The 21,934-nt window shown below is 37.7% G+C and overlaps 1 protein-coding gene across 2 annotated transcripts; it reads left to right on the top strand.

Annotated features, from left to right (window-relative positions):
- The first annotated feature begins 69 nt into the window (after positions 1-69).
- Positions 70-21,729, top strand: LOC115605506 (patatin-like phospholipase domain-containing protein 2). 2 transcript variants are annotated; one of them, XM_030480037.1, is made up of 10 exons: positions 70-387; positions 5,930-6,162; positions 6,922-6,987; positions 9,880-10,089; positions 11,322-11,382; positions 13,481-13,696; positions 14,615-14,747; positions 16,082-16,198; positions 18,668-18,710; positions 19,391-19,440. In XM_030480037.1, exons 1-9 carry the CDS (start codon positions 201-203, stop codon positions 18,696-18,698), a joined length of 1,254 nt encoding a protein of 417 aa, XP_030335897.1. In that variant the 5' UTR covers positions 70-200; the 3' UTR covers positions 18,699-18,710; positions 19,391-19,440. The 2 variants fall into 2 exon arrangements, with proteins under 2 accessions (XP_030335897.1, XP_030335896.1); XM_030480036.1 differs by lacking the exon at positions 18,668-18,710 and having other exon boundaries at positions 19,394-21,729.
- Positions 21,730-21,934: the final 205 nt, after the last annotated feature.

Here is a 21,934-nt window from a genome sequence, read left to right as displayed (position 1 = left end):
GCGTCTTGGGCCACCGCGCGCGCGGTGAGCGGGCGCGGCCGATTGGCTGCCGCGCCGGCCGGCGGCGCTGGGCGCGGCTGCTGCGTAAGGCGGAGGGAACGGCCCCGCCGGTGGCGCCGCAGTCGCTCGGCAGCGGTCGGCGTTGCGGGAGCTCGGTTCGCGGTAGCGGCGCGCCCGCCGCCCCTCGCCCGCCGGTGACTATGCTGGACCGCGAGGGCGGCTGGAGCGTCTCGTTCGCCGGCTGCGGCTTCCTGGGCGTCTACCACATCGGCGCCGCCACCTGCCTGCAGGAGCGCGCGCCGCACGTCATCCGCGACGCCCGGCGCATCTACGGCGCTTCCGCCGGGGCGCTCGCCGGCGCCGTGCTCGTCGGAGGCGGCTCTATGGGTCAGCGGCTGCGCCCTGCTGCACCGCGGGCTGGGGGGGCGGTGGGGAATGGGGTGAGGCGGCGGGCTGCGGGAACCGGCAGGTGGGTCAGGCTGGGCCGGCGGCGGCGGGCGGCTGAGGCGCGGCCCCGGGAGCGCCTCGGCCCGCCTCCACCGGCGCTGCGGGCTGGCGGGATGGCCGCGGGTCGGCGGGGCTTCCTCCGTTTCCTTTCCAGTTCCTTTCAAGTTTATCTCTTTCTTGTTTTCTGCCCCCAAGAGGAACCTGAAACCTTTAGCATTAAATCTGAACCGGTTATCTGGCCCTGTAGGTGCTGGGCTGCCTTTTTTTAATCTATTCCCTTACGTCTCATCCCGTGCACATCTTACATCTGTATAAAATACTCATAAATCATGAGTTTCCTTGAGGGCAGGAGAAGAGGCAGGTGGTAAAGTTTGCGTGTCTTCACCACTAGTGGGTATTTTGCAACCTCCTGGGCTTAAGAAATGGTCTTGACAGTGCCTCAGCTGATTTCAACACTTACATTGTCAAATGATTGAGTTTACTACTCCGGGTACCCGGACAGATGTGTGTCCGTCTAAGGAGTTCCTGTGCCTCTTGGCTTTGCATAAGTTGTGCATGGAGTTGCACATACCAGGATTGATGACAACTGCTCTTACCTTTGTGCAAAGTGGAGGAATTAAGAACTCTTGGGAAGTAGTTGGATCCTAGCAACCTTCAAAGCAAATGGACTAACCCTACCATCGGTTTGAAACTAAATGCTTACACTTTATTGGGAAATAATGCATCTCTTCTGTAGTTACCTTTGCATGTGAAGTTTCAGTTAGCTTTAACTTGCTGCTTCTTAAAGCTTCTCCTTTCTTGAGCTAAGGCAAAGAGAGTTAAGGTCAGGGCTTAGGTTAGCTTTAACACGCTTTTCCTTTTTAATCCATGCGCAGTGTGTATTGCATAGGTCACTTAGGTATATGATTAGAAACAGTGGATTGGTTAAAATCACTGATTTTAATTGTGATTTAAGTAACAGAGTTAATCTGGTTTTGAATTTATACAGAATAAAAGATGTTAGTTTGCAGCTAAATACAGTCTCTCTTGTGAAATAAGCGCTTATTTTCTAGCAGTAGGAAATGTATGCCTTTTACCTATTTAGGGTTCATGAGAAACTAAATGTACATTTATCTGGTGAATTAGACATGTTAGACACTAAAGCAAGCTTGATACAAGTAAAATATCAAGGTGTTCAGGATAGTGGCTGGAATGCAGTTATAAAGTAGATGAAATATCTGGAAATTTGAAAATGGTTTTCCTTTTCAACCAAAGAAATCCACTGAATAAAAGCTTGTCTGGTTCATTGCTCAACACTGACCAGTTTTGATAACGGTACTCTTAACAGATTTAGAACTAGAAGATTTTGTAAATTCACATTTCATCTTGCTTACAGATGGAGGAGGAAAACAATCAGTACTTATTTTGAATTTGGGGAGGGTTTGGGTTTTGCTTTCATATTTCTGAGGGAAAATTCACTGACTAAAACAAACAGAGCTTGTTGGTATGTGCGAGAAGATAATGCTGTGAAATGCTTGTCCCTACTGCTTAGCCACTGATCTCTATTGTGTATGCTTAATTTCATCAAAGCTTTAGCAATAAACCTGTGCTGCTTGATCTTTTCAATTTGCTTGTTGTAATGTCCTAATATAACACACTGGAGTCATTATGAGCCTAATACCAGCTTTTAAAACAAATCTTATTTAGCCACAATAACTATTTTTTGAACGCATCCAATTTTAAGTCATAAGGCATTGTAAATGATTTAAGAAGGACACTGCTTTAAATATTTGAAGTGCTCTTAAGCACAAAAAAATGTAAGTTGTTTACCTGAAAGTATGTTATTAACAGCTTTTAAAATTTTTAGCATTTTAGTAACTGAGACTTGCAGACTTCAGATTATTCCTTTGTCTTTCCCTTCTCATATGCCAACTGAGATTTTTGCTTTTCTCTAATAGAATAGGTGAAATCTGTGAATCGTTGTAAATTCATCAAACTAGGAAAATATTCCCATGTTAATTGTATATCTTTTCAGCTTCTTTTTTTCTTTTTTGAGAGTTTGTGTGAAATCAGAGGATTGTAAAGAAGCTCTAAAGAAACACTATGTGGTGTAATAATTTGATGTATTTCATTAGTTCGTATTGTATGCCTCCCTTATATTGATGCACTTTAATATGCAGTATTTATTATTTTTGCAGTTGTGGTTATAAGTCATAGAATCATAGAATAGTTTGGGGTGTTTTTTCACAGTTGCATTTCACTGTAGGAAGACAGAGCCATACTCTTCTCTGAGATGAGTAATGGAAGGATGAGAGACAGCAGACACAAGTGGGAGCATGGGAAATTATGATTAGGTATAAGGAAAATTACTGTAAGAGTGGTAAAATACTGGAACAGGTGCCCTTAGAGGTTGTGGGATTTCCATCCTTGGAGGTGTTCAAGACTTGACTGGACTCAGGCCTGAGTTAGTGCACTTGGTGCACATAAAGCTCTGAGCATGTATCTGTATAGATGAACAGGGCTTTTGACTAAAATTGACGTGCATATTTCATCTTTTTGTGTTTCATGTTACCTGTTGGATAGGCAAACTGAGAGTCTGTAGAATTTCAAGTTTGAATAACTGTAAACATCAGCCATTGAAGCGGAGGGGGTGGGGGTGAGTGGTGAGGAAGAAAGTGTGCTTTTCCAGATTGAGGAAGAAGTATCCTTTACAGAATTTGGGAGAAGGACGAGAGAGAAGCTTAGAGGTGACTGTTCTTTTGAGGATGAAGCGCATTCGAGGCTATTCTAAACTGGAACTATTAAGGTGCACTCCTTTTGTTGGATCTTCCCTATGGATGTCCTGGAGATCTGGTATTTCCATGGTGATGTGGTCATCCATTCTAGCGGGGTATTAAATAGAGCAGGTTTGGGAGGGGCTCTAAATATGATGTCAGGTTTTACTCTGTGGGAAACAAACTAACAATTATTTAAGCATTGAAAATAGAACTGTAGAAAGATAACAAGAAACAGTTCGCATTTAATAGGAGTATTAATTTCTTTAGCGCTCTTGTGTTTCAAAACCTAAAAACCCGGTCTGTGAGCTCCAGCCCTCTGTCCCGTTCTGAGAAGATCCCATTTTGCAATACAGCAGCCTAAGAGGTAACTATTTTAGTCCTGTTGAGGAAGGGAGAAGGAAAATAAGTTGGAATAATTCAACAAACTTAAAGCAGTAATGATGAGCTTTTAAAATTTTTTAGTGTTTTAATATCATATACTCTTGGGTAGGCACAGCATGGGTTTTTTTGGGTTTGTTTTTTTTTTTTTTTCTTAAGAGTCCTTCTTGTGTTTTAAATAATAGGCTACAATAAACAAAATATGTAAAGCTGATTTTTTTTTCAGCTTTTCTTTTCCCCCCATGTAGACTGTCTCAAATCTAGAAATTCTTGTATGTGGAAGAGATGGATAAGCTGTGAAATCAAATTTGATTTTGATGGGTAGTTATTTTCTGAAAGGAAGTTGAAATGAGAGGAGTTCAGATTTAATCTGTTAGAGGTCAGTAGTCTTGCTGCCCTTAATGGCTATATAAGGTGAGCTGATACTTCCTGATATTTTTTACGGTGAGAGGTAAATAATCACAGTACAAGGCTAGTAGAGGGCACTGGTTTACTTTGTTGTCTGCAAAAACAGTGCAAATGAGTGAAGATGTTACTATGCTTCAAACTTAAGTAATAGCTTGAGCCTCAATTTGGCGGGATGCCAGCTAGAAAAACAGGATCAAGACCTGTCGGAGAAGTGAGAACGTGTGTATTTGCTCATGTGTCCATGCACCCAGTGCTCTTGGTCTGTTTTTTTTTTTTTTTTGGGGGGGGGGGCGCCTAGAAGATTGAACATTGCTAAATTAGTTTATTAAAAAAAAAAAAAAAGGTGGTCATTTATATCCGAGTGCATGAAAATTGGAACTGATAAAACTGTGTATATATATAAACTGCTTTTGGAAATACCTTCTTTACTTGCCAGAATGTGACTTGTGCTATTGTTTCAATTGCATGTGAAATGTGGTTTATGAACATAAGCATGTATCTGACTGTGAATAGTGAGTTGTGTCTAAATTGTTTGCTGTCTTCAGGGGTAGGAGGTGGGGTCAGGCTACTGGTATCAGTGGATTCATGGCCCAAGGCAAGGGTGGAATGAAAAAAAATTGTAGTGGTAAAAATGGAATGTGTCTGATACCTCAGATTTTTTTGAGATACTCTGTTTTGAACGTAGGCTCTTGGTTTGCTGTGTTAAGAGTGACAAAGGTTTAGGTATTGCTATTTGAGGTGGGGAGAATAACACTGTAAAAGGATATTAATTTTTTTTTTTAATTGATCTAAACTCAAAGGCTTAAGCAGGTTTGTTTCCAGTGCAGAGCTCATATTCAACTTCATAAGTTGAATCCTCTCTATTCTAGAAAGAGTCTATGTAAGTTAAAATAATGCAAGTTCTGAAGATGTTTCTGGATGACCTTGCAGCATATCAGTCAGGTTAATAACCTGTTACTTTGACCTTCCTCTCCACCCCCTTTCTTCTACCAAGTTGTCAACCTTATCAGGGAATTTCCTAAAAGTATGCCCTGGAGAAACATAGCATTAAAAATTCGAACAAAACGTGGCAGGTGGATGCACTGTTGTTCTTGCTATGACTTGGTGCGTGGTTGTTAAAATTATTATAGTGTCCTTCAGGAACAGTCATGTCCTCTGTAGTGGTTTGATTTAGTTGCCAAATGCTGATTTAATTGGAGAAAAAAAAAATTTTATGTCTGTTACATATTGGTAAAAATGCATCTATTTAATTGGAGACCTATGTTGGAGGTGTTACAGATATTACCCACATTCCTTACCCACTGCTTTAAAATCTTTCCTTCTGATGTTCCTTACCATAAGTTCCCATTTAATGTTCCCTTTGTTGCGTTTGTTTAAAATGAAGATAAATGCTGCTCTGAAACCTTAAGTTTGGTTGAAGTCCAACAAGTGTTACTAGCTATGATGACCCCAGGTGCTCTGCTTCTTCAGCAGACATACTGTGGACCTTAAATCTGTGCATCATACACTGTAGGTTTTTATGGATGTTGTGTATGGAATAGTTCCATGCATACATGCTTATGGAAGATCACTCATCTTTGTTTTTTTTTTCTTAAGGAATGTATTTAATGAATGAATAATTCCTAATGGAAGTATTTTATATGGGTAGTTTACACCTATAGTCTACATATATATTACTTATAGGGAACTTAGTGGCTGGGTCTTCACCAGGAGTTCTGTTTAAAAGTCTAAAGTGACTCTATTTTTGATTCTGAAAACTCTTAAGCTCTGTTAGAAAGTAATGGACAGTTATTTTATCTGTCAAAAAGTTCTTGAATTTTCATGCTAGCAATTGGAGAGAAAATGTGGAGCTCTAGACATGCTTTCCTACTGGAAGAGTGGTTTTTTTTGTGGTTTTTGGACATGCTTCCTGTTCTTAAATATATGCATTTTATTTTCAGCTCAAGCTTGTGCAGATGTCCTGGCATTAGCCAAAGAAGCTAGAAAGCGAAATCTTGGTCCTCTTCATCCTTCCTTTAATGTGATAAAGATAATAAGAGATGGACTGATGAGAAATCTTCCAGAAAACACTCACCAGTTGTCATCAGGCAGACTGTGTATTTCACTAACCAGAGTATCAGATGGTAAAAATGCATTGATATCTAATTTTAACTCTAAAGAAGAAGTTGTCCAGGTATGTTTATTTTTGCCAACTTTTAAAAGTTTCTGTAATTTTAACATCATCCATTGGATTTCCTTTTTAAACAGTTTAGGATATTGTGACTTTGACAGGATATTAAAGGTGAATTGAAGTTTCATTACACTATATTAATATACTAGTTTTCCCAGGCAATGTATCTGGAAACTGTTTTAGTGAATAGGTACAAGGGATCAATCGTAGAAAGGATGAATGTCTTTGAAGTGCAGTGTATCTAATGAAAATACATCCTTCATGAATAAGATTTTTTATTTTTTTTTTAAGGTAATTCTTACAAAAGCAGCAATCAAAAAACAGTCAAAAATGGCATTTTAACATTCTTACTATCAGTTACAAAGCTATCTTAATATGATTCCTGAATGTTAATAATTGTGTCCCCAGTTAGTTACTTTGATTACTCGGATAATGTATAGCTTGAGTGATTGATCACAAGCTTTGCCCTGCTGATCAGCATCTCCAGAAACGGTCTTTTAGTGAGTCTTACCATTTTTTTTAGTGGGAGTGTGATTACATTCTAAGAAAGAAATGTTGGAATACCCTCATCCTGTTTAAGATAATGCTTGATACTAGCCTCTCTCCCCTCCCCCTTTTCTTTTTATTCAAATGTACTGACTGGGGATTTTTTTGGGTGCTTGCTCAGTTGTTTTTGCTAAACATCTAAAGAGATAAAGATAAATGATAATTTCAATAATAGAACCGTTACTATTTAATTCATATGGTCTCATTTTCCTACAGGCTTTAATCTGTAGTTCTTTTGTCCCTATTTATTGTGGCCTAATTCCACCATCATTTAGAGGAGTGGTAAGTCTCTATTGTTAATATTTAAAAGTAGTTCTAGCTATTCTAAAATATTAATAGACAATGTATATGGGTTTTTTTGTTATCCTACTGTAAAATAAATTCCTTCATCATAGTTTCTAGTACTGTAGCCGTGTTACAACTTTTCAAAAAAAGCAAGGAAACACTAAATATGCAGATGATCTGTTATGTATATTTCTACTCCACCCTGCAAAACCAACACACGCTGTCCCCTCCTGCCCCCATCAATTCGTTGCTTGCTGATGCAGTAATTAAAATAGGGTATTCTAAGGCAGCAAATATGTAACTGAAGGATAAATATTTATTGAAGGAAGTGATTTGTGCTTATTCACCTGCACAAATTTATAAGAAGGATCACTTATACTGGTATGTTTGTTTAGGAAAAAAATAAAATCTTGTAAGACAGTGTCCTGATTTTGGCTGGGATAGTGGTTAGACCATGACAGATAGTTTATTGTGTATCTTTGCGTTCTTGCTGTAGGTAGATTGCCTTTAAAACTGGATTAAAGTTCAGTTAGCTATAAAGAAAACTTCTTAATGTCTCTGTCATTTGTATTCAGTGTAAGACAGGTTGCTTTTTAAAGGTGAAGTGTCAGCTTGTTAGTCTGTTCTATTACATTACAGGAACTTGGTTACAAAACCTCTTAATACTTCACGGCTATACTAGGTTTTCTAAAATCCCTCATTAAAGGGACAACAGCTGTAGAAAAGTTAGTGTAGTTTGTTGTAGGTATTCTGATTAACAAGTCTGGAAGCAGACATACATGTGTTACAGAGTTGTATTAACTTGCATTTGCTTTTCTTCCAACTTTGGTGTTTCTTATACAAGGAGAGGGGAAGAAAATGGAAAGAAAACTCAAACCATCTTCAACAGTGGTTGATTACAGACTGTTCTCAAGGCAATTTGGAAGTGCTGAAAGGTCAAGGATAGACATAAATTTATTTTTTTCTGCATGCTGAAATTTAAGCAAATTTAATTTTAAGCAAAAGTGACTAGAGCTGTCTAGGGATTTTTCTTTATCTGTATTTCTAAACCTTGTATGTCTCCTTAAACTCTTCCAGATTAAAGGTGTTATGAAAACAGGACGTTGGACTGAACCCAAGGTTTAGGTGGATCCAGGCTAATCTGGCTATTCAGTTCTCATCACCAGACAACAATGTTATTTTAAAAGGCTTAGTTCAGAGTACAAAAACATACAAGTGATGCTTTATTTGGTCCTATTTTGAGGGAAGGAAGGAATCATTGTTTCCTTTTGATATTTGCAATTTTGATCTGATTTTAATGCTTAGGAGGCATTTTGGATGTAACTTCATAAGAACACCATAGTTGAATATGTTTGCCATGAGTTTAAACACAGTAGAATGTCAAGTATGTAAACTTTGTAGCATCTTGCTGTTTGCTGGCTTGGTGCTTCAGGAATGTATACTTTAAAACAAAAAGAAGGATAACTCTCAATAGGTATATGTAACTGTCAGTTGTGAAGCTTTTGGGTGTGGTGGGTTTTGTTTGGTTTTGTTGGTTTTTTTTTAACCCTTTCAAACACAACAGGGGTTTTAGATTACAAAATTACTAGGAGGAAGAGTGAGGCAGATACTCCCAATTAAAATAATTTATCTCTGTAGAACAGTGACTCAGTTGTGTACTTCCATCTTTTAATAATTTCATGAGAAGGCTGTGTGCTGTGGCTCCTCCTTGACAAACCTCTTGTAATGTACTTGGTAGTTCCACAAAGGACTTTGTGATTCCACGTGTACTTTAGTGATTGCATTACACACCTATAGGAAGCTTGTCAGTGGCTGTGTCCTGGTGGATCTAGAGTGTTCAGGAAAGCTGACAAGTAGGAATGGGCTGCTCTACAAGAGTATGTTGGATAAATTGCTCTGAGCTGTCATCTTCCTAATTCCTGATTTGTTTCTCAGAATGGTGGGGGAGTGAGTTTCAAGGCAGATGAAACTGATAATCCAGGTTGCTCCTGCTCACATCACCTACTCTGTTAACATTTACATTTTACAAAGACCTATGGGTTATGCGTGTTGCCTGGATAGGAAGAAGGAAAACGCAGCCACTAAACCAGCAAAGCTGTCAGTCTGCTGCTGCTGTCAGACCAAACTAGCTGTGACTTGTTTGGCCCCACTGGAAACATGGATGTTGTGAGCGAGTGGAGGAGATGTTTTCAGCCACAGCAGCTGCTGCACTATAGATTAGTTGCCCCGATAAAGAAATCTTCAGTTCTTTGATCTCAGAATGTCTGAGATAGTGAGGCACTGAAACTACAGAAGTGGGCAATCCAGCACGAAGGAGACAAAAGCATAACCTGGAACAGCTTCTAAACTTGCACTCAAAGCAGAATAGATATCCATGACTGTTGGCAAGGTTTCTGAAGCATTGTCTGGTTTTTACGTGCAGTTTCTTTACGTCCAAATATGCTTTTATATCAAGTTCTAATTACTGAGAGTAATTTTAAGTTACTCTTATTCTAACTGAATGGATTAGTATCACAGAACTTTAGCTTAAGAGCATAGAGCTATTATTTTACTTGTATTCTTTCTGAAATACCACCCTGTTAGCTCTTCATTTGGAGCTCTCCTGTGAGGAAGAGGAGATACCTGCACTACCTTTTCTCTGCACTTGTGTAGGATTATGATCTTTAAAATGGACTTGCTCTTTCTTAAACATGCAGAAAAATCCCAAACGCAATACTCTTGGGCTATCTATGGAACTATAGGTAGCAATATGTTCTAATTGGCATTAGAGGACAAAGCAGGTTACTCAGTGTTGTTACAGTCTTAAATGCTACTTAATTCTTGCATGGGAAATACACTAGTTAGAAATTTTCAGCCTTTGAGACTTCTTATTTCTATTAATTTTTGTAGCGCTATGTGGATGGAGGAATCAGTGACAACTTACCTCACTATGAATCAAAGAATACCATCACAGTTTCGCCTTTTGCTGGGGAGTGTGATATCTGTCCAAAGGGGAATTCTGCCAACTTCCATGAAATGAATGTGACCAACACCAGCATTCAGCTCAGTTTGGGGAACCTTTATCGTTTAACACAAGCGCTCTTTCCACCAGAACCTAAGGTAAGTCATGGCCTTCATGTAGTCACTAACACATCTTTCCATATAAAAGCCTTGCTTTTGCAGAAAGCAGCAGTAATCTTATTTCATCTAGTCATACAAATTTTTTTGGTGATATTTCTCATTCCTATTTTTTTGTCTTTGTTCTCCTTATTTTTAGTCTCAATCAGACTGAAAATGCATGTCCTGCTATTGGCTTTTAACACATGCTTCTATCATGATATCAACCTTGGTAAATTAGTAACTATTAGTTTGTAGTCCTTTCATGCTTACCTGCTAACCAGGTGGTTCAGAACTTAGAAGTTCTAAAGCTTTGTGGTTTTGTGAAGTTCTCAATCAATACTTCACATAGGCAAGTTGCCATTGAACTTGGCTAAGTGCTTTTAACTGCAGATATGGTGAAGGAAATGCTCTTTAATTGCTGTTGTGGAAGCTGGAAAAATGAAAGCAGACCTTGTGAATTGGATTGGGATACACTGCAGAGAAGAATTAATGTTCCTGGCTGCTACAGATGTATGTTCTGGGGTTTTTTTGGTGGTGTGGTTTTTTTTGTTTGTTTTTGGTTTTTGTTTGTTTGTTTGTTTTTTGTTGTTGTTGTTGTTTTTTTTTTGTTTTTTGTTCTTTTTTTTTTTGTTGTTTGTTTTTTTAATTGAGGGCTTTTGACCACTTGGAGAAAAATACTAAATTCAACTTGTGTAGGTTTTAATTCTTTTTTTATGTTTATTTTCTTCTGTCTAGGAGTACTGTGTAGGTGAGCTGGTGTTGCATCTTGTGAAAGATGTTTTCATGTGGAAGATTAAGTCTGAGTTTGAGCATGAGAATTGCACAGCTGCCTTCTCATAGTTTTGAAAAGTGGGAAGCACTGGACGGGAAGCAGGGGAATTGGCATACTCCCAGCCACCCTGTTTCATTGTTGCTTGCATCTGCTGAAAAGCTAGTCAATGAAACAAAAGGAAGGAAATCAGACAGCAAACTGTCTGAATGCTGTCTTTTTAGGTGAACAATTCAGTACATCTGTAATAGCTGAAAAATAAGTTCATGTATGCATGATCCTGTATGCATTGTCATGCTATGCATAGATATATTAGCTTGGATATGTTGAATTACAGCAATTGTTCATGTATGTTTTCTTAAAAGAATGGAGGGTGAATGGAAGTGGCTTTTCGTTCTGCAAACTGTTGATCTTAAGTTGAATCTCCTTTTATTTGTCTGACTCACTTACCCTGTGCTTGCAGGTACTAGGAGAAATCTGTGAGCAAGGATATTCAGATGCTCTTAAATTCTTGAAAGAGAATGGTATGTTACACTTGTGGATTATTATTGATGATGTGGTCTTAACCTGAGCTTACAAAAAAAAATAAAAAGGTGAAGGGGTTTTATGTAGCTAAGAAGGGGTCAGGTCTTTGAGGTTTTTGAAGGGATCATGGCAAGTTTAGTTCTTGTAGAAATCACATAGTTGTAGTAACTATTCACCTGAGGTAAGTTGTGGTGACACACAGAAATTGAATTTCTGGGGTTTTGTCAAATTTGTATGAAGTGAATATTAAAGTATTAAGTGAAATTACCAAAGAATTCCAATTCTAGGGAAGTCTTACTAATTTCTTCTGTGTTAGTCATGAAGGATAGGAATAGGCTATTGTTTCCCACTCCTGTGAAACTGGTATCATCTTAGTACCTCCTGTCTGGTATCAGCCAAGTGAATTTCCAGGTAAAGAAGTAGTCTAGAACTGGCTAACAATATAAACTCAGTCACAGACAAATCCTTAGTCTGTATCATGAAAGACTTTAGAAGAAGACAACTTGTAATGTGGCAGTTGTTGGGACACAGGTAAGTCTAGGAAGAAGAATTGAAAGTTGCTATGCTCCACTCCTAGAATTCTAGTAATGTATTTTATATTAATATGTTAATGCTCTGCACACTTTGAGACAAACAAGTTAAAGACAAGAACTTGATATTGGCACAAAGTTAACGATGTGTTAAATATGCCTAATGCCCATAGTCTTTGGTTGCAGAAGCAAATGGGTACTAGGTCGGTTTTGAGGAATGGAAATGTAAATGTGATGTTTGCACTATTGCAGATAGTATCAGCTGCAGTATTGTAATGCAGTCAGATTGATGTGCTTACTGCTTGTACTCTAACTAAACATTAAATATTCAAGTTTTCTTGGAACAAGTTTCTTCACTGTTAAAGAATGTCACAGTTCTGCTGAAGAGTTTGATTTTTCTAGTAATAATACTAAATATTGAGAATGTCCTGCTTTACACCTTTTACCAGGTGATTAAAAGCACAAGCTATACAAAGAGCCTATAATTTGTGGTTGTCTTTGCTAAGATGGGTTTCATTGCTGTACTGCACCCATAAGTTTCCTGCGCACGTTTCCATCTGACACTAATACCTCCTTGGAGGATGAGCTGTCTTCTCCCCCATGTCCTCTGTGTATTGCACTACTGTCCTCCTTTTCGCACTACTGATCCTATGATCACCTTTGTTCTTATTCTGCTGCAGGTTTGTCTTGCTTCAAGCTTAGTTAGTGATAACTATAACCTTTTCAAACTCATTCATTATAGATCTTCTTTCTTGTTATTTCAACTGTAGGAGTTAATTTTCCCCCCATCTGCAGCATTTCAGATCACTTTTTTATTTTTTCCTAAATTCTCTGTATGTTCTTTTGACATTTGTTTTTTAGAAATAATTGTAAGTAGGATACAGATTCTGTTGTATGTAGGTATGCATCCTACTAAAATTTGGTAGTTTTTATGTTTAAATAACTTCATAATGATTTTCTGGAAACTGAAGATAAATACCCTTCTTGTATTTTTCATTTGTGCTCATTATTTAGTGCTTGTTTCTAAGGTAATTACCAGTCCTATTTCCTAACTGGCATCAGTTTTGCAAGGCATCCAGTGTTGATTTAGATCTGTACTTTAGATATATCTTGTACCCTACTCAGTTTCCTTCTCCACCCTGTTGTAGCTATGCCTTGAAGTACTCGTGTGATACCTGCCACGTCAAATTTCCCAAATGTCTAATGTGTTTTGGGTGTTTTCTTTCAAATAAATATTAAATCAGTTTTCCTCCTCCTTTTAAACCATTTGCTTTCTTGCTGGAAAACAACTTTGGCAAATGACTGTGTATTTCCAGTGCAGTTCCAGTTAATTGTCCACTTTCTCCTTTTCCTTAGAACCTGTTCTAAGGTAAGACCTAAACCTGCAAAAGAGTATTCATCGGTGTGATTGAAGATTTGTGGGATTATAACAGCAGATGTATTTGATGTTGGGTAGATTATATTCCCTCAGGATAGGCCTTTGTACAGATACGCAGACTTCAGGTACTGTACAGGTACTCTGAAGACCTGCAGATCAAGCCTAAGTGGAAGCTCTTGATTCTTTCAGGTATTCTGAATGACTCAATTTATATCCACTTGTCCTTCCCGAAAAGAAATCCTCATGAGGCTGCACAACACATTGACCATATGAAGAAAAAAATACTGACGGAAAATAATGGAGTAGAAACTTTGAAAATGGAAGTACTTAATGACCAGCTGAAGCAAAGTCCATGGCCTTTGGAGAAGAGCATATTTGAAAGTCTACCTCCTAGACTTCGTAAAGGTGCATGCTTGAGAGTGTTTCCTGCAGCTATGAATGGCAAATTTTGATTTATTTTTCACCTTCCTTCTCTTACAATTTGCATAAGATGCTTTAATCTTATAATTGCCTGTGATATTAGACTAGCTGAATCAAAAAAAAAAAAAGTTCTTTAAATATTTATTAAATGTGAACATGTACATTTTGATTTAGATTGAAGGAGGAAAAAGGAGCTCCTTTCAGCTCTGCAGAGTTGTGAATTGAATTCTCATTTGGTTTTGAATAAACTTTGTATGTGCACAGTATTTTTGTAAGTGTATATTTCACACCAAAGTTGAACCTCAAATCCAAATACTAGTTGTCCCCACCTCATTTTTAAAACAGACTTCTGTAGGTTTCCAGTTCTCTGGTTTTCCTGTCTTTTTAATAAGCCGTTAATAGACCAAAACTACTTTTGATATTTCTTTGATCTATAACTTTCACCTGCATTTTTTTGTGGATGGTGATTGGTATTTACAAGATCTGAAGTTTCTTACAACTGTGTGTAACAACTGGAATATGCACAACTCTGGGATTTAAACAAAGTCCTTAGAGTTATTGGGTCTCTAATAAGACAGAATGTTATCTAAAACACATAAGTATTTTTGGAGAGGTGAACTTTACATCCTCTCACATCCTCTTATTATAAATTAATTCTTAGACTTATTGTATAAAAGTTCTGGGTAACGCCATTTGTCCCTGTGGTATGGGTCTGTGTTTCTCATTTTTTAAAATAGCATAGAGAAGGTTATGGTAAGAGTGCCTTGAGATTAATTCTTCCATTTTGTATTTGAGCCCTGTTCAATAACAGTTGATAATGTTCACTGAAGATTGCCAAACTTAGAATTATTTAAACTGTTTTCAAATAGTCTAACATCTTTTTCAAAAATAATTATTATTAAGCACTGCAGGAAGCTTGTAAAGAACAGAATGGATTCTACGCTCAGTTCTCTAAACTCTTCCCTATGCGAGTGATATCCTATCTGATGCTACCATATACACTACCAGTGGAGTCAGCTTACTCCGTTGCTTTACGGTAAGGAACCATTTTAGAATTATTATACTTCTGGAAATTTACTCATTGAAAGCTTATTCAGTGTTGTAGGCATTCTGGTGCTCTAGAATTCAAGTGGCAACTGTCCAAAGACTCTTATTTCTACCTATATGATGCATCCTCAGAAGTCTCTATAGTCTAAGGCTAGATAAACAAACAAGTTACTCTTATTACCAGTAGCTGTCTTGTTAATCGTTTGAAAGAAGCACCCTTATTTGTGTTTTCCAGAAGCACAATCTTTATTAGTGTTATTATATTCTGCAGTGGTATTTAAACTGTACCCAGATAGTTCATGTGCTTCAGCTTCTTTCTGAAGTCAGGAGTGAAATTCAGTGTTTACTCGCCATATAAATTTTCTTACCAGGTTTGTTTAGGTTGATTGAAAGTTGTGCTTTTGAAACAGGCTCAATTTTATAAGTCGTTTGATTTTCATAAATGAGAAATTATGGTAAACAAATGCACCATGAATCCTAAGCTTTGTGCTTGCTAAAGAGAATTCCAGTCCTTGAGCAGTAGATGTCCTTACTATTTTTAGAAAATACTAGAAAAACCAAATGTAAATGGAGCCACATAGAAGTCCAGTGAAATATTTTATTTTAATGTGGCACTTTTGTGCCATTTTGTGAGGGATGGGGAGGAAGCAAGATTCAACAAAATGTTTATGGGTTTTTTCCCTTGTCCCCTCTGGCGTAACTGACTTCAGTTAAGAGCTTCATAAGGAAAAAAAATACATTTGTGACATTGTTCTGTTTCTGCCTTCTATTTGTTCTTCTATTGTGCCTTTTTTTTTTTCTCTTTTTTTTGGGGGGGGGAGTGTCTGGGGTTTTTTTTGTTTTATTTTTTGGTTTTTAGGGTTTTGGGGGTTTTTTTGTTTGTTTTTTGGGGTGGTTTTTTTGTGTGTGTTTTTGTTTGGTTGGTTGGTTTGGTTTGGTTTGGTTTTTTGTTCTTCCATCCTCATCCACCTAACTTTAAACTGACCAGAAAATTCCCACTGCAGAGAAAGAGGTCTCAGAGACAGGAGTATTTTGTAGGTTTCCTAAATGTTGCTCACAGGGTGTGGAATGCACATATACTGGTCAGCCACTCAACAGATCAGAGATGCAATGGTCTGTGCTGCCCTTTTTCTTAGCTTGTAGAGAAGAGATGAGTGAGCTAGGTGTGAATTAAGGGAGGTTGGGAAGACTTGGAGACCTTGGAGGGGGATTAACTTAGGGAGAATGAAAGCTGTGGGGTGTTTTTTTGAGGTTGTGTGTAAAAATACAGTGTGAATTAGATCTACTGCTTACAAAACAACTGTATTTTCATTTTGATTGTAGGTTAGTAAACTGGTTTCCTGACATGCCTGCTGATATTCGATGGATGCAAGAACAGCTTTGTCAGATTGCTGGTACAGTCTATTCCCAGGCTAAAAGCAAGCTGTTCTGTATGTCCAGGTAAAGTGGAGTGCTGCTGCATGCAAATGATGCATTTTTATAAATGCTTTCTCTTTTGTTAGAGCTTCAACAAGTTTCTCTCTTAAAACAGGGTTTAATAATTTTCTCAAAGGTAACACAGAACAGTTCTTGCTGCTTCTCATCCTTAGCATTGTTTCTGAAGTATATTTTTCTGGTGCTTCCTGTTTATAACTGATGAATGACTGCTACATACTGTAGATGAAGAGCTGCTGCCTATTGGTAGGCTTATGATTTTTGGGGATAGAGATAGAGATCTCAGGCATTGGACTGAGAACAGAGACCTTGTTTCTTCTCTGCTTCACAGTACCTGGAGCAATCAGGAAGAAAAGAAGAAGAAAAGGTGGCTCAAGATGTTCTAAGTCAGCTGTAGCATGTAGGGACTGGAAGATGTTGGGAGAAAGACTACATTCTTAGGAGTCTGGACAGGAAAGGTTGTAAGTTAAAAAGTAGATTAATATGAAGGACAGTCTTGTAAGATAGTTGGGAAGAATTAAAATAAGACACGCGGAAAATTTTTAGGGATCTCTATTTCCATGGAAGAGAAACCTCCATTTGAACCCCGTTGTAAGTGGGTTCATTGTGCTTCTCTTGCTAAGCTGGTCTGAGATTTAGCCTTTTAGACTTTTTACTTCTGTTAAACTTTGTAATACTATGTGAATGGAGGAATCAGTGACAACTCACTTCAGTATGAATCTAAGAATACCATTATGGTTTTGCTTTTTCATGGGGAGTGTAGCATTTGCCCAAGGAGCTCGGCAAACTTTCACAGAATGAATATGTCAGATACTCAGCTTAGATTTTCCTGCTATAAATGGACTTGTTGCTGGAACAGAGTTACACAGCTGTGTCAGAGCAGTGCTCTGTAGAGCAAGTAGAGAAACATAAACTCTCTTTGAGGTCCAAATGCTTATAAATATGAAGTCTCCTAAGATTTTGTCTGAGAAACGATTTACAGAGTAGGTCATATCTACTTTACTGTAATTTTTCTGATGATTGCCTCAATGCCTGCAGTTGCTAGGTAGGAGGTAGAAGGGGAAGAGAAATTAGCCTGAAAAACTGTTAGGGTTGAACATAATTCTTAAATTCTTCATAAAGGCTTTCAAGAAATAGCTGTAGCACTGGAGACTCAACTGCAGCAGTTATTTCAATTAAAGCATTGCCATGTTCTATATACAGCATGTTTTTAAATTAAAATGAAAAATACACTTTTATTTGAGCCAGGAGTTCTTGAGCTTTTGTTTTCCTATTTTTTAGCAACTAAGTTAGATATGGAGGAAGATCAAAGATGCTCTTTCTAGCCCTGGCAATGGTATACAGTGAACCATCGGAAATGCAGGATTGATATGTCTGAGAACTGCCTGATCCTACTTTCTTATAAAAAGCTTTGCCACGTTCTGGATGGGCATTGTGATAGATCCAATTGATACGCTCCATCCCTTAGAAGTACACAGTAGTCAAACTTACTGTTAAAGGCTCTGGCTTAATGGAAGACTTAATGAGGATGAAGCTTGGGTTTCCTTCCCCCTTTGGAAGTATTAGACGGTGGCTTTCATGTTAGGTTGTAAAGGTATTTTATTTTTACAATATTCAGTTTTATCCAGAATTCGGAAGCATTCAATTCCTGTCTACAAATAGCCTCTCTTCACCCTTTCTGAAATCCGTTAAAGCCTTTCCTTGTGTAACACTAGTTGGCTTTTGAGGCCATCTCTCTCAGCAAAAATGTAGCTCTTAGTATTTATTTGCTATCATCTGACTGTCATCTCTTCAGTTATTTGATACCACATGTAATCCAGTGTCTTCTTTTTTCTTTCTCAATTATATTTCTGATTCCTTTCCCCAAGAAATACGTGTATAGTCATCTTCCTGCTTTTACCCTTATTTAACAGCTTCTTGATGTTGCTCATATTCCAGTCTTACCAACTGTGAGGCTTGACATCTGAAACAGGCATTTGGAAGGCACAATATCACAAGACTGTGTCAGATCTGACTTCTCAGAGTGGTTATTTGGTCATTGAGTCATGATTAACCAGGAACATTGTTTCTCTTGCGGAAAGAGAAGCTCTTGGACTTAAACAGAACATGGTGGTCGTGGCTTTTCCTGTGTGCATTTATGGTATCTTCAAAGGGGATCAGCTCCCACTGAACTGTTTACGCTCTCAAACTTGTAAGTTTTCTGAAGCCTTCATTTAAGGATTCACTCTTCAGGTAGATAGGTCCCAAGACTCTGTTTGTAGAATCCTACATTGTATTCTACGGGTGGGTTCTTTGTGGGCTTGTACTTTGTTTCAGCATCCACCAAGAACTTGCTGCTGCTTTTTAAGAAAGTAACCCCTGCACAACTTTTTTTTTAAGCTCTTCCCTTTATGTCATCAGATCTAGCTTCTGTTTTGAAATCAAACTTAAATCTCATGAAAATTTGAGCTGTTTATGGTTTGAAAATCCTTTTAGGAAACTTAACCTGGTGGATGGTATTTTCTAGTGCACCTAAACTTCAGGTATGGAAACTGGTGTTGAAGTGGGTGTTGCAAGTTGGGGGTTTTTCGTGCATGAGAAGGGGCATTGCAGGTTGTTACGGAGAACTTTAAAGAAAAAACCTGGTTTGTTCTTGATGACAACTTCAGTTTCTTGTTTCTCAAATTGAAAAGACTAACCTGGTGATTCAGGTGCTGGTGTAGAGTGTAGAAAAGTTCTGTTCCAGGTGGGTGATAATTGGCTGGTTTTAAAGTGGAATGCAGAGATGGCACTTGAGAAGTTGAGCAACTGTTTTTGCTTCTCAACTTGTAAATGTTGAGACTATTCTTGTTAATTTTCAGTTAGTGCTGAGATCGGTAAATATTCCAAGTAGATAGTTGGGAGGGAGGAGATCAGGACTAATTAAGAGGTAATGTACAAACTGGGTCTACCCTTCTGAGCTCATCAGAACGGTGTGATTTTTAATATAAGTATTTTATACCTACTTCTAAGGACAACACGTAACGGCAGAGTGCCCCTATGATGGGTTCAAGATGCTTTTCCTGTTGTCCCATATCCTAACTCATTAAATTGCATTTAAAATTAACTGTTTTCCTCTAGCCTTCTTCCTTACATGAAGATTCCCTATAAGACATCTGAACAATAATAAAAACAGTAATTGAAACACTAAAAATCTTTTTTTTTTTTTTTTTTTTTAAACAGGAAGGACAAATACGCATCACTAAGAAAATGTCAAACTGTTCCATCTACTATGCAATTTCATTCTTCATACTGCCACCTTAAAATGCCTCGCTCTTCTGCAGACCTTGAAACCTGGCTCCGGGAATCTTCATGCTTCATGCACTCAGCTATGAAAAATGCTTCTCCTAATGTACAGGAGTGTTCAGACATAAACTCCTATCCTAATTTTCTCCCAAATCCCGATGAGTCTGGGTTGGAAGTAGATTTTGACTCTTCCTCAGAGTCAAGTTTCCAAACTGCTCCAGAGTATTAATTTGGAAGTAGCTTCCACAGTTTCCAAAATTCCAATTTGGCAGAGAAATTTATTTCCTAAAGGATTAAAGATCACTTTATTGCCAATAAGTCTTGGAAAATTTGTTTACAGCTTCCTGATAAATCTGCCTTGGGAATTCTACTGTTTTAAGGATTATAAAAACAGTGGCTGCTATACTAAGTAACAGACTATAGTTCTGTTGAAGCACCAGCTCAATCAACTGTAGTAAGACATGTAGTAAACAGTGTTTCTCTGGAAATAAATTTTTTTTTAAATCTACTTTCAGCATAAAAATCTAAATTCTGTAAACAGATTTAGACAAACAGGCACCAATAACAAAAGCTTTTTAAAAATATAATTCTTAACGATATTATGTGTTAGGATTAATTTTATAGCACTTAAATAAAATTGGACTTTTACTTCATAAAGGGAAATACACAAAGGAGCTTTTTAGTGGCCTCCAGTGTCCATTTGCCTTATGTTTAAACATTCTGTTGTGTTCACTGAAAAATTGTCTGCATGAGATACTGTAGGAACAGTAATACTCTAGGTTTCTGTATGTATTCCATAGTTCACATTACTTCTCCTCTATGGCTCTTTCCCTCTTCAAATACTTCAAGGGAAAAAGATAGAAGAAATGGGATGCGTTCCCCTGAAGTGTAAATAGGTACAGTTTCAATGATTTTTTTTTTATTATTTTTTTAACTAAAGAGCTTAATACTTGACTAAGTATTGAAAAGTAGGTAAAATAGTGACTGTGATTAGTAGCAAACAGTAATCTCAGAAGGTGTTAAACTTCACAGAAGATGTTAACAAAAAAATCAGCTTAGAGCAAACTGAATGATGTTTAGGTCTTACCTCTAATTGCTGCCCAGTCATTCTCAATTTTATTTATTTTTTTTCCCCTCTCCGACTTGATTTTTTTTCTTCTCTTCTTTCACTTTCCTCTTGCTAAAGGAAGGAAGAAAAAAGGGGTCCGTTCTGTCTCAGTGAGGTATGATAGCCCAGTGGAAGTTTTCCAAGACCAGTTGTTAGAGGAAGCAAATGTGTAAGACTTGGTGGAAGTATCAATATCCAGGGAGCTGTGCAAAGGTGTCAGATAATGGGTTGAAAGTCAGCCAAATCTGTGTTTAGTTGAAGAGCATTTTAAACACCTTGCACTACAAAGGTTCTGCATGATTTTAATAAAGACAGCGTATTAGTGTATGAATACATCAGGAGAAGTAAATAACTGATAAGATGAACCACTCTCCATGTTTTGTTACCATGGATGATTTCTTTTAAGTAGAAGGAAACGATGGGTTTAAAATGGAGTTTGTTTAAGTGTTGGGGGTAGGTGTGCAACGTTTGAAAGCTTCTCATTGAAGAATGTGAATTGTCTGCAAGCTGGGTGCAGCCTAGGGAAGAGGCTACAGATGCTTGTGGGAAGTGGCTTGTACAAGAAGTGGTGATGATGTTGAGACACTCGGGACAGGGAACTTTGGATTCTGAGCTTTGAGATCTGGAAGTCTGTCAAATAGCAAATGTAGCATTTTTTAGTTGGACCAGCCTTTAAGCACTTTCCCAGTTGTGATTTCCATAAGCTTGAAGTGCTAAATTTTGCAACATTATGATTGATTTTAGAATGGTGGGGGAGAGGGGAGAAAGTGTCAAGTTGTCTATTTCCCTACCACAGAAGGCTGGTATTTTACTTAAACTCTTTTGTTAATTTCTTCTGTGTGTGTGTACATATATATATATATATCTTCAAATTTGCAAGAAAAGTTTGAAATGTTACTCTAACTACAATTAAAATATACAAGTTCTGTTTTATATTGTTTTCATTTATATCTTTAAAACTTTCTGTAATTTAATTTTATAATGTTCTGCAAAATGTTGTTTTTACCAATATGTGTTAGAATTCAAGCAGGAATGCCGAGTTTTCCTTCCTGTGTTGGAAGAGTTCTATGACCTACATTTAAATCAACCTTAATCACTTGTTCTGCTGTGCACAGCTCCACTTTTGTCTCCTTCTTCTAAAATAAAAAGACAATCTCTTCTGTAACCATGTTGTCTGAGCTTTCTTAAGTACAATTTACCTAGTAAGTTAAATCAGAATGTGTTAATTTCATTGATCATTTAAAAGAATTAATGGTTGGAGGTCACCTTTTTTTAAGAGTAGTGACTTAGGTTACTGTGAAATGTCTGTGCTCCAGCTGGACCTGAATTTAAACCCTGCTTTCTTTGCAATCCACTAGTTTCTGTTTGAA

The sequence above is a fragment of the Strigops habroptila genome, chromosome 3, assembly GCF_004027225.2.
Source record: "Strigops habroptila isolate Jane chromosome 3, bStrHab1.2.pri, whole genome shotgun sequence".
Lineage (NCBI taxonomy): Eukaryota > Metazoa > Chordata > Aves > Psittaciformes > Psittacidae > Strigops > Strigops habroptila.
Note: the sequence above shows the minus strand (reverse complement) of the source record. Positions and strands in the feature narration are given on the sequence as shown.